At 54.2% G+C, this 12,843-nt stretch overlaps 1 protein-coding gene across 2 annotated transcripts in view; it reads right to left on the reverse strand.

The window, feature by feature from the left end:
• Positions 1–12,843, reverse strand: part of SCUBE1 (signal peptide, CUB domain and EGF like domain containing 1) — a 116,259-nt gene that overhangs the window by 66,522 nt on the left and 36,894 nt on the right. For both annotated transcript variants that reach the window (XM_069490213.1, XM_069490212.1), the window contains exon 4: positions 3,315–3,449. In XM_069490213.1, the coding sequence (XP_069346314.1) occupies positions 3,315–3,449 (135 nt within the window). The remainder of the gene's footprint in view (positions 1–3,314; positions 3,450–12,843) is intronic.

Raw genomic sequence — 12,843 nt, forward strand, 5'->3', positions numbered from 1 at the left:
TAATCAAACCCAGTCTGTGTGCTTTTGCCCCTGTTCAGGGGTAGGCTCCAAAGAGCTGGACAGGCATTAGGAAGAGTCAGGTTACACAAGGCCCTGGATCCATCGGCCCTCCCAGGAGCCTTGGGAATCGGAAGTCACTTGTGTGTAAAATAAGCTCAGTCTCAGCACCCCAACATGCTCTGATTTTGAGCTACAACAATCATTATTATAGTTGAAACTAATGGTGGGCAACTGTCACAACAACAGACTGAGACTCAGAGAGGCAGACAACCTGCTGTCACCCAGGTCTGTCTCCCCCACGAGCACTAGTGAGCTGCTGGCCCACAGACTGTGTGCCTGCTCTGTCCCCTTTAGACCTGCCACACAGCCTTGGGAGCCCTGGGAATGCTGCTGCCTGTCCTTCGGGAGTATCCAAGAAGTTGTCTGTTGCTTTTTAGATTGGTCTCGTTGCCCAGATTTATTAATAAAAATCAGGAGATTCTACACAAAAATACTAAGGAGAAAAGGGAATTCTTTAACACAGATTGGGGCTAAGGCCCCCAAATCTGTATTCTGGTTAAATCTGGATTCCTGGCTTACTTAATAATCAGGATCTGGCCACCGGGGGCCTTTGGGTGGGGTGAGCCACACATGCTGCACAATTCATTGGATACCCAGCCCCCAAAGCATCCAAGTGTCCCTGGAAATCTTCCACCATCATCTCCCCTCCAACATTATCTTTCCACCTCTGCTTAACCAGCTTTCCATGGCTGTCCTCTGCTCGGAGTCCAAACTCCTGCCACAGCCCACCAGGCCCCATGGGGTCTGACCCCCAGCCCCACATCCTGGGCTCCTCTCTCTGTTGCTCAGTGTGCTCCTCTGTCCTGCCCTCTGTCTGCTTTTCATAGGTGACTGGGCCATTCCCACCTCAGGGCCTTTGCACACACCCTGCCTGGCACACTCCCCCCGTACCGCCCGCATAGCTCATTCTCATCATTCAGTTTCAGCTCAAATGTGGTTTCCTCAGAGAGGCCTCCAGCTCTAGCCTCTCTATTCTTCCACCCTATTTCTTTCCTTACGAGCGTCATCACCTTCTGAGAAGCGAGCTCCAGAGCTAGTGTGCCTGGGCTCTGCCACTTCCTGGGCTTTGGCTCCCCATCGATCCAGCCCCATGGCCGGGCAGGGTGGAGTGAGCTGACCTGCAGGCAGTGCTCAGCCCGCACAGGCTCCAGTAAGCACAGGCCCCACGGCAGCTCCTGTCACTGCACCCCATGTCACCACTTCCCCCACCCCACTCCTTTGATGGATGCCAAGTTTGAAGCCTCCATAGCACAGCAAATGCTTGCAGGCCAAACCAGAGCCCTGTGACAAACAGGCCCCGGACGCTGTCCCACATGGCGCTGGCCTCCCTTCCCGCAGGCCCTTGCAACCAGCAGCCTCGCAACTTCACCTGGAGTCTGCTTCGGGGGAAGCCACTCTTCAGAGAAACACAGCACACACAACCTGGCTGAAAAAGAGGCTCAGGCCACCCTGGCCTTGAGGACTTTCCAGCCTGCTCAGAGCAGTCACCCTGTGAAATCCCATCTCCCGAGGAAGGCAGGACTCCTCCTCCCACCCTCGCTCTCTCTCTGCCACATAGATCTGCTTCTTACACAACCCTGCTGGGCTCAGAATCTCATTTACGAGTTGTGCCTCCACCCTGGGCAGCTTGACCCACGGCACTACGGCCGGGAGGTCTCGTGAGGAGCAAAAGGAGCTCCAGACGGCGCAGGAGCCACCTGGGGGAGTCCGGACAGTGGGGTGAGTGCCAGGAGCCACAGAGCTGGGTCATCAAGTCCTCCAGGAGCTCTGCGGTGCTGGGGATTAGCAGGCCCATCTTGCCTTTGAGAAAACTCCCAAAACAAACATTGAGAATTCTAAGGAGCCCATTAAAGTATTTCTGCTTTATTACTCTGAGTTTTGTACTTTTTAAATGTTTTTGCTTTTACTTTCTCAGGAACTGTCTTCTAATAAAAATCATGTCGGGGGTCCCCAGAGTATCACCTCACAGCCCCCTGCCAGCCTCACTGGACCCCAGGCTCTTCATACCCACAGCCTCGCTCACCCCCTGAACACCTTGCCAGGTCAACACCAAAGCCCCCATTTTGTGGTTGAGGAAGCGGGGCTCAGAGCAGCTAGCGGAGCTGCCTGAGGAATGGCAGGGAGAGGAGGAGCTGGATTCACTCCCGGGCCAGCTGAGCGGGAGCCCAGCCTGGGCTCTTTTTGTTCCCCACTTTTCAGTGTGAGCTACTCCACAGGCCTCTGCTGGTGCCCTGTGCTTACAGGAGGCCTGTCCGTGGCCTCGGGCCTCCAGCACCTCCTCCTGTCAAGGGTCAGTGGTGGGAGAGGGCTCAGGCAGGGCAGGGGGCTGTCCTGGCTCCTTCCTTTCATTCCCCCCTTGGTCACTCAGAACGCCTGGCCCCAGGAGCCTCGGCTCTGGCCTCTGCCCACAGGGCCTGCTCTGTTGCGGCACACAGCACTGCCTCGGGAGTCCAGACCCTGCCATTATCTCAAGCAAGAGATGTCTCTGTGCTTTTGCAAACGCTGTTCGCTTTGCCTGGAAGCCCCTCTCTTCCAAGCACATGTGTCCTGGCTTCCGGTCAGCTCTGCCCCCACCTCACAGCCCTGAAGTGCTGGGCCCAAACTCCAGATTCTGACCACCAGTGTCCTGACACTAAGTACCTTCACTGCTGGGCTTGGCAGTAAGTCTGTCCCCAGGCTACCCTGGCACTCCAGCTGGCAGGGTGTCTTCCTGGGGCCCTCTGTACCTCCCCAGGGTGGCCTGCCATTCTCCCTGGCCTCTAGGGCACAGGAAGCTCCTGACCACAAGGATACTCTGCTGGCTGGGGACCCAGTTAACGCACAGCAGAGAGTCATTGGTGCTGCCAGAGTCACTGAGATGGGGAAATTGGCATGCAACCCGGGTAGGCCTTGAGACCCCCTCAGTAAAGGGGACCATTGGGAATGGAGCCCCACTCTTCTTGGCCACAGCCAGCCCGCAACCCAGAAAGGAAAACAGCTTCTTTGGTCACATCTGCCACTTGTGGCCCACCTGTCTCCATACATGAACATGAGAAACACTGACAGCTCCGGAACAGCAGGCAAGAGAAGGAGCTGGAAAGACTTCCATGCATAACCAACACCAGAAGCACAAAACAGACATTCAGGCCACCACCAAGATGCCCTGTCTTGAGCCTGAGGGCCCCTGGAATCGAGACGTGGACACGGGATTTCCAGGGGGCCGCCCGTTTCTTTGGGGATGGGCAGTGTGCCTGGTCAGCTCAGGCCATACTCACCGTTGGAGCGGTGGATGCAGGTGTGCTGGTTGTCACTGAGGAAGAAGCCACTGTGGCACTGACACTCATAGCTGCCCATGGCATTGACACAGATCTGCTGGCAGCCACCATTGTTGTCCTGACACTCATCCACATCTGCGAGAAGAGAAAGATAAGGGGAGAAGAAATCATACCTGGAGCTGGAGTGAGGAGTGATGGGCTGGTGGGACACGGAGGCAATGAATGTCCCTGGAATGCACCGAAGGGGCTCCCGGAGGGACTCCGTGGCGCTGCACTCCAGCGGTACTCTACAGTGGTGCTCCAAGGAGGCACTGCGTGGTGGCACTCTACAGGGGTACTCCACACTAGTACTGCACGTGCTGCACACAGAGGTACTCCCCAGAGGGACTCCCTAGAAGCAGCCAGTTAGCACAGCTGTCATGCCAGCCGATCCTGACTGTTATCTGAGTGCCTGGCATTGGTCTAAGCATATCACCTGCATTGGAAAAGAGATAACTCCTTTGATTCCTCAGCAACCCTGTAAGTAAGATCCAGGTATTAGCCCATTTTACAGATGAGGAAACTGAGGTACAGAGAGGCAAAGTCACCTGTCCAAGGCCCCACATACAGTACATGGCAGAGGCAGGATTTAAACCTGGTGGTCTGACTCTCAAACTTGGGCTCTCACTGATGTTGCTAGACTGCCCCTCTCAAGGAAGACAGATCAGCCTGCAGCGGCTCCCCAACACATGCAGCCTCCCCAACCAGCCCCCCCCACCCCTCTTCCTCCAGCCACCTCAGGTCTACAGCCAGCAGCACAAGACCTTGGCACTAGAGGCCAGAGGACAAGGCAGCAACCTGAGGCTTGGTGCCCTGCAAATTGATTCCACAAGCCCAGAGAACGGGGAGGTTTTTAAAAGGTCCTGACCTCTGGCTGCCAAGACTGCCACGGAAGGCTGCCAAGTGGTCTTTCCCACTCTCCAGGAGAGACAGACCTCAGGGCTGACACTCATTTTTGACCAGGGGCCACTGGCACAAAAGGTGCTATTGGCTGAGAAGAGTCTTTATGGAGTTCTGGTCTTGAACAGAACAGCATGTTTCAATTACCAGAGTCATAACCCCCTACTCTGTTGGTTTGTTTAATGAAAGAAGGGCTTCTTAAACCTTAATGTTCCATGTCTGTATTGTCATTTTAATAGGCAAATATATAAAACCACAAAGGCAACGTGAGCTACTGGCTGCTTCTGGCCAATCCGTGGCCCCCAACACACACGCACACACACACATGCACGCACACTTTGGCACTGAGCATTTTAATGCAGTTCTTTTTAACACAGACATCTTTTACTATTGGGACCAAAAAGACATGAGAAGGTAAAGAGTCAGGCAGAGTGACCTGCACTGGGCTGGGAGAGGACTCGGCTCTGGAACGATTTCAGCTGGGTCCTATTTAGGCTCACAGACAACAGGCCACTTCACCACCCAGGAGACTGCGCGGCTGCCTTTGAGGCCGACAGCGAGGTCATTATTCTCTTGCAACCTCAAATGTCAGCTGTGCAGCAGCCGGAGAGGGGAGGCAGAGCTCTGAACTCTAAAAGCCACCAGGAGTTACAGCTAAAATGGTAAAGGTGGCTCTTGCTGAGATGAGCCACGTGATCATACCACGGCCTGAGAGTCTGACTGGGGGAAGCCTGGGAAGTATAGACAAGGATTATTCTGAATACCTTTCTCCACTCAGCAAAGTCTTGCTCATGGCTCTCTAAAGGCCCAGTGCCAATGTCACCTTTGCTGGGGGGGGACCCCTGAGGTATGGCAAGTGGTCGCCTCCCCTCCACCTCTCAGAGCGTTCGTCTCCAGCCTGCACTAGACCACGACCAGCACTGTGTCTATTCATCCTATTCAAACACAAAGCGGACAGCCCTTGAGTGTTTATTGAGTGTCAAGCGCAGGCTCACGATCCTCACAGAGCCTGTGTGGTAGGGCGTGTTGCCGGCTCCACTGTGTCGGTGAGGACGTGGAGGCCGAGCGCTGAAGGAACTGAGGCAAAGTCACACAGAGGATGAGAGCGAGGGCAGGACTCTCACCCGCTATCTAGCTCCAGAGCGTGTGCCTTTGGCTCCCGCGCGTTCAGACTAATGTTATTAAGAACCAGCTACTCCTAACACGAGCTGGAGTCGGGGTGTCAACTTGAGCACGTGCACATGAACCCCAGATGCAGACTGCCATAGCTAGCATCAAGAATGACCCAGCATTCCTGGAGTTAGTCCCATCTCTGGCCCCAGAAGGTCCTGCAGAGGCACCTATGCCTACATCCTGGCACACACTTAACGGCGAGATCTGAGCAGAGGCAGCTGCCCCTGGACTCAGTCTAGACCCCTCCCAAGTCACTGCCTTTCTTCCTGTGTTCTCAGACTCTTTGCTCTGTACCTTGGCTTCCCCAACCTTAGTAAAGGTTCAGCTGTAAAGCAAACAAAACAGATACAGTCCTTCAAATGCTGAATTCACGGTACAGAAATGCTACCTCGTCCCTGCCATGAATAAGCTCCTGGTGTCACCCATGTGCAGCCATCTGGCCTGGCCCAGCTCCTCACCTCGCTGAAAGCTAGGAACCAAAGGGCAATTGACGTAACACATCTACAAACCCTTGATGACCTGGCAGGGTGGCTGGGCCTTGGGACAGGGCTGTTTACACTAGCAGGGAACAATGACTCGCCAACACTGATGAATAATTAGAAACAAATGCAAAGCCATGTAAACATTTCTTTCCCCTACTCCCAAATGACAAAGCCCCAAGATTAAGTAGGCGGGAAGAGGGGGCTGCCCCTCTGCACCGTTTTTCCACTGTGGTCTCAACTCAGACCTCCCCTTCTCCCCCCACCCCTGTCCCCAAACACAGCAGACGGGAAATTATGCTGCCAAATTAACCCTCTGGGCAGCCTGAGGCCATTACCAACATCTCTAGGGGCTGGATTAAGGGCCTGGGGCCCCACTTTTACCCCTTTGCACCCCTGCGTCTCCAGCTCTCCAAACAGGACCCACAGTAAGGTATGAAGGAAGAGTGTTTAGCTGGGGCAGTCGGGTCTGTGAGATGGCTGCTCATGGGCCCAGGACAGACTGGGTTCACTTGGAGGCCCTGGCCAGGCCTGGCAAGGCACTATGGGAAACAGACCATGGCCCTGTCCAGGAAGTGGGGCAAGCCCAGCACACTCTGCCCCATGGCCCCCAGTACTTGGCATACTCTGTTATAAGAGGTGCCCTCACGGCAAGAAGGGAATCCACACCCAGGAGTCAGACTCCCTGAGTTCTGCCCCACCCTGCCCTGCAGCCTAGGGGTGATGCCCAGGCCTTGTCCACAGGAAGTGCTCCCAGAGCTTCAGGGACTACAGACTGTGTCCTCCAGGAACCCTCCTGGAGTGCCCATGGCACGCAAATACCTCTTCCTTCTCTGCCCCACGGAACTGACTGCTCCGTGCACTGCGGTGTCACATGCAGCTGGCCCCAGGCCTGCACACAGAGGTGAGCATCTGGGCTTGCTGGGCGGGGCTGGCAGCCTTATTACCATAAATATCAATAACAGTGCTGGGGCCAGCAAGGCCCCGCTCAGGCACTCACACACTATCTTAATCCATTCACCCAGCAGCTCCACACTGGGGCGTTATTCTTATCATCCTTGGGTCTCGGATGAGAAAACTGAGGCTGAGAGAGGAAGAGACTTGCCCAAAGCTGTAAAAGAGGCAGAAGGGGGATTTGAAGCCCAGGGAGTCCAAAGTCCTCACTCTATTCTTCCATGATTCAACTTCTCTGAATGAGGACACTTCAGGCCCAATATTGGTAGTGAGATGAAGTTACCCGGGCATTTACGTTTACACGCCTCCCCTGACCCTCACACTCACCTCTCCAAAAGCCAGCGCAAAGCCCCTCCTCCGCATAGGCTTCCCAGCGCCCAGCACAGTCCACTCCCCCTTCCAGGTCAGGGCTGTCTTTGTTCACTACCCCTCCTCTGCCCTGGACCAGAGGGCTTGGCTTCCTGTCCCTGCTCTGGAGTGAGGACAGCTCTGAGTCTCCTTTATATCCCTGCTCCTAGCAGAGGGTTGGGCCGAGAGTGGGTGCTCAAGTGTCAGGAGGATAAAGCAGACGGCACAGTTGGTGCACGCTAATCCCAAGGAGGCAAGTCCAGCGGAGCAGAGCACTGCTGGGTCCCCCTGGACACACGGAGGGGCTCACTCAAGGCTCTCCACAGCCTGCCCACCTCTCCAGCCACTCTCCAGTGGCCCCTCACTTCTGCTGTTCTCTGAACACACTCTACTCGTTCACTCACCTGCATGTGCGCGTGTACACCTCCTCCTGGAACAGCCCCCTGCCCTCCCCCCCGCCATCCAGACTGAAGTTCTTCTTGTCCTTCTAAATCCACTGGAAACATCTTTGTTCTTTCACTCCATAAATACCAAGCACCTACTATGTGCTACACTCACAGTGAGCTGCCAGGGACATCAGTGAACACGCTGGTTCAGTCTCAGCCCTCACCAAGCTGCCAGTTCACTGGGCCAGAGAACAGGATGGAAGGCTTCCTGGAAGAGGTGATGTGGGAGCCGCCGAGGAGAGCAGGGAGATTTACAACCTGAGGCTGGAGGAGCCTGAGGGAGGAGGAGGTGTACTAAGAGCAAAGGCTCCCAGAAGGGGCAGGGCAGGGCCCAGATGGGGAAGGGCCTGTGACCGTGCCAACAAGAGGAGAGTTCCTGAATTAACCAGGGAGGAGTGGCCGGCTGGGTCCCAAATGTTGGGCTGAGGTGAGCAGGATAGCTGGGCCCTGGGTGTAGAAGTGAGTGCTGCATTAGGTTCTGGCTGCTTTGTGGTCTGCCACTGCCCCAGGGAGACCCCAGCCCCCAGACAGGTCCCCACAGCAGTCCAGCTGGCAGGGGGACAGTCCTTGCAGAAGACATCTATGCAGCCTGATAAACAGCATCACCAACCACCGAGGCCGTGGGCCAGGGCTGAGCCTGTGTGCAGGGAGGCCCTAAATGGGCCTGTTTTCAATGCAGGATCCAGGAGCTGAGTGGACTCCGGGAAGGTAGGAGGAGCACTCTGCCTCTGAACCCTGTGGGCAGCTCATGGCCCTTCACCTTTACTTATGACCACGCTGAATGTCCCCAGAAGGCAGGGAGCTCCTCTGCATAGCACAGGGACCTAACTACGAAGCAGAAAGGTGCTCATGGGTCCTGAAGCAGACTCTAGGTCCTAGAGTTAGGGGGTCCTCTTAACTGGCAAGAGAGCTGAAGAAGGCAGAGTGGAGAGTGGACCCTCAAAGCCCAGCTCTGCGGAGGGTCTTTCATGGGCTGCCTAGACCAGCCTGGTCACCTCTGGAAGGCATCAGCCTGTAGCCTCCTTGGGTGAACGTGCTCCCTCCTTTAATGCACAAATCCATGTGCAATTGTGTCACCAGAACTGCTTGAGCCCCTAACTCTTCTGGGCTGGGGGTGAGGTAGCAGACAAGGGTGCTGGGAAGGGAGAGGCAGCAGAACCTCGGCTGGGCCCTGTCTCAGGGGGCCTTCAGCTGGTGGGGTTGGGAGACACTCCAGAAACAGATGAATCTATGGAGGTCTGGGATAACAGATATATGGACTCCTTGAAAGCTGTTCCAGCTACGCAGTGGGTTCTCATTTGTTCAGCCAACAGAGCTAGGGGAGGGCAGAAGGTGGGAGGACGGGAAGGAGACTGAGTACCCGGAGGGTGAAAGAGGGGCCTCACTTGGGCTTGGGGTCTGGCCCTCACCCCACCCAGCCACCTAGGCCTGAGAACTCTTTTGTCCATGCAGCCCCTGCCCTCTGATTCTCTCCCAAGGGTCTGGCCACGGCTGTGGGCTTCTACTGCCCATGTGTCTCCATGGCTTCCTGGCATAGCCCTGGCCTGGGCCTCAGCTTCCTCTCGGGGAAGACTGCACACTTCTCCTGGGTCTCCAGCCTCTACCCCTCCCTCCCAATCCCTTCTCTATGGGCAGCAGCCACCGTGATGACTCCAGCTGGAACAGTTCATGGCATCTTGGCACCAAAGTTCAAGCCCCAACAGGGTCTCTGGGGCCAGGTTCCCCTCACTCTGCAGTGCCCTGCATGAGCACAACCCTGGCTGCTGGGGTGGGGACAGCAGCCCTCAGCTGTGACTCCCGCCCACCTCCACTCGGGGTGCTCCCTCCTCGCAGGCACAGGCCATGTCTCCCGCGCTCCCTGCCAGCTGCTGAGGGGTCATGTCTGGGATGGGACCCACACATGGTGACTGACACCGTTGTTTTCCAGCAAGAAGAGTTTCCAGAACCGACACCAACAGATTATAGGTCAATCGGCTTCTGAAAGGTCTATGCAGGCAGGACTATGGTTTGCCTGTGAGGTCTGCTTTTTGGCCCAAGGTGCTGTTTGTTTTTATTAATAGCTAGTTGTTTATCCTACTTTGGACCAAGAATCCAGGTTTTCAGTTATTTATAATAACTAAAAATTACTTCTGGAGCCAGCTTTGGTTGCTTTGTGTTTCCCTTGAATGTTTCACAATTTGAAACAGAGACTCTGCCTGGACCCACCCATGTTTTCATGGCTGTCAAGAGCCTACTGTGTGTCAGGCCCTGCACTGGCTCCGGCGCCCCAGGTCCCACTGAGGGTCTGGGAACAGAGGCAGAGGTACCCTGCCCATCTTAGGAACCAAACTTGACCTCCAACACTGAGAGCTCCCACCTGGTCCCCGAGGGCCGAGGCCCCAGCCCTCCCCTGGCTCTTTTCAGAAGGGCGGCTTAGGCAGAAAAGCCTCTTGGCTATCGAGTGGCTCTTGCAAAATTGCATTTGATGAGTTAAGTGTAAATAAATGAGAACCAGATGGATTAGATTTCGGGTAAAATACACATGGGTCTTAGAGCTCTGGGGCCTGGGTTCTGCTAGATCCAGAACACTCCCTGAGCTGTCAAGAGCTGCTGGCACAGCCAGGCAGGAGGCAGACTGGGGTCTCCCAGGGCCTGTCTGCTTCCTGGCCTGGGCATCAGCTGAGGCCTCGCCCAGGGCCCCTGACTCCCCAGTAGGCCGGCTGTGTGGAGAAGACACAGGGTCAACGGCCGCGGCTCCCTGGGCTGGGCCTAAGTCCAAGGTGCGCGGATGGTGGGGTCCGCTTGGCAGACCAGCAGGCTCCTGCTCACACCCAGGTCCGGTGGGCCAGCCCGGGAGAGGCTGAGCTCTGTGGGAGCCTGCTGGCTGTGAGGGCCTGCTCCCCATGTGCCCCCACCGGAGCCCTGCCGTCCCCCACGGTGGCACATCCCTGAGGACAGGGAGTCTGCCACCAAGTACAGACTACTGACCACTCCTTCTTAGGATGGTCTGCATGATGCTGCCCTGTGGCCGCTACCCATGGGACCTGGCTCTTGCCCCACAAGTCACACCAGATGGGGTGCAAGATTCAGTGAGTAACTTGCTCTGTGACCTTGAGGAGGTCACTTAACCACTTTGGGACTTCGTTTCCTTCTCCATAAAACAGATAATAGCACCTGTGGTGTGTGGGGAATTAAAAGGGAACACTCAGCACGGCGCCTGGCACACAGAACACACAAACCACCGGGACACGGCAGCCGACTGCTCGCAAAGCTGCTGCAAATGCCTCAGGGAATCACCACTGGGAACATAATCTGGGGGCTCTAAAGTCCCTTCCAAATTGGAACAGCAATGACAAGTCACATCAGAAGGGAAAGCTCAGCCTGCTGCAGCCTTCTGGCCTCTGAGCGAAGCAGCGGCAGCTCCTCACACTGCTCCCTCCTGACCTAGCTTCCAGCCCCTCGTCACCTGGCCGCCCTTCTCTGGGGGACCCCAGCTTATTGAGGTGCTTACACCTGACCCAGAACTGGACACAAGGCCGTGCACGTGGTCTGCTCAGAGGGTGTGGGACAAGCCTTCTGATGCTTTGCACATGCCATCTCCTCTATTTCTCCACTTTTTTTTTTTGTTGAAATATAATTCACATAGCAGAAGATTCACCATCTTTAAGTGTACACCTCAGTGGTTTTTAGCATATTCACTATGTTGTGCAACCATCACCACTATCTAATTCCAGGATATTTCCATCACTCCAAAAAGAAGCCCCATGCCCATTTTCAGTGAGTACCAACTCCTCCTTCCCCCGAGCCCCTGGCAACCGCAAGTCTACCTTCTGTCTCTGTGGATTTGCCTATTCTGGACATGCCATGTAAATGGAATCATATAATATTTGTCATTTTGTGAGTAGCTTCTTTCACTTAGCATAATGTTTTCAAGCTTCATCTGTGTAAGCATATATTAGTACTTCACTCCTTTTTATGGCTGAATAATATTCCATAGTGTGGACAGACCATATTTTGTTTATCCACTCACCAGTTGATAAGACATTTGGGTTGTTTCTACTTTTTTGTCTATTATGAATAATGCTGCTATGAACATTCATGTATTAAGCTTTTATGTGGACATATGTTTTCAATTCTCTTGGGTATATACCTTAGGGAGGCATTGTTAGATCATATGGTAACTTTAACGTTTTGAGGAAATGCCCAACTATTTTCCACAGGGCTACACCACTTTACATTCCTACCAGCAAAGTACAAGTTTTCCAATTTCTCCATATCCTTGTCAACACTTATAATTTTGTTTTTTTTTTTTTTTAAATAGCCATCCTAGTGGGTATGAAGTGGTATCTCATTATGGTTTCAATTTGCATTTCCCTAACTACTAATGATGTTCAGCACCTTTTCATGTGCTTATTGGCCATTTGTTTTTTTTTTTTTTTTTTTTTTGAGACGGAGTCTCACTCTGTTGCCCAGGCTAGAGTGAGTGCCGTGGCGTCAGCCTAGCTCACAGCAACCTCAAACTCCTGGGCTTAAGCGATCCTCCTGTCTCAGCCTCCCAAGTAGCTGGGACTACAGGCATGCACCACCATGCCCGGCTAATTTTTTCTATATATATTTTTAGCTGTCCATATAATTTCTTTCTATTTTTAGTAGAGGTGGGGTCTCGCTCTTGCTCAGGCTGGTCTCGAACTCCTGAGCTCAAACGATCCGCCCACCTCGGCCTCCCAGAGAGCTAGGATTACAGGCGTGAGCCACCGCGCCCGGCCTTATTGGCCATTTGTATATATTCTTTGGAGATGTCTATTCAAATCCATTTTTAAACTGTGTTGTCTTGAGTTGTAAGAGTTCTTTATATATCCCAGATATTAGAGCCAGATATGATTGACAAGTACCTTCTCCATGCTGTGGACACCTCCTCCTATACATCAGCCTTGGGCAGCACGAAATACTGTGGGAGCTCTGTGCAAGTGTTGGGGCCAGGCCAGTGAGACCTGGGACCCCCTGGGGCTCTGCCTTTTTTTTTTCCCCATCTACATTCTGTTCCTGGAAGATTTCACCCTGTTCTATGGCTTCAGCAGCTACACATTTGCCAACGCCACCCCAAACTTCTAGGGCTGTCTGCTCCACCACCCTCTAAACTTAGTCATCAATGGCAGACCCAGGGCCTGCATGTGGATGTCCAACAGGCATGACAAACCTTACAGGGCCTAA

Source organism: Eulemur rufifrons, chromosome 16 (assembly GCF_041146395.1).
Source record: "Eulemur rufifrons isolate Redbay chromosome 16, OSU_ERuf_1, whole genome shotgun sequence".
Taxonomy (NCBI): domain Eukaryota; kingdom Metazoa; phylum Chordata; class Mammalia; order Primates; family Lemuridae; genus Eulemur; species Eulemur rufifrons.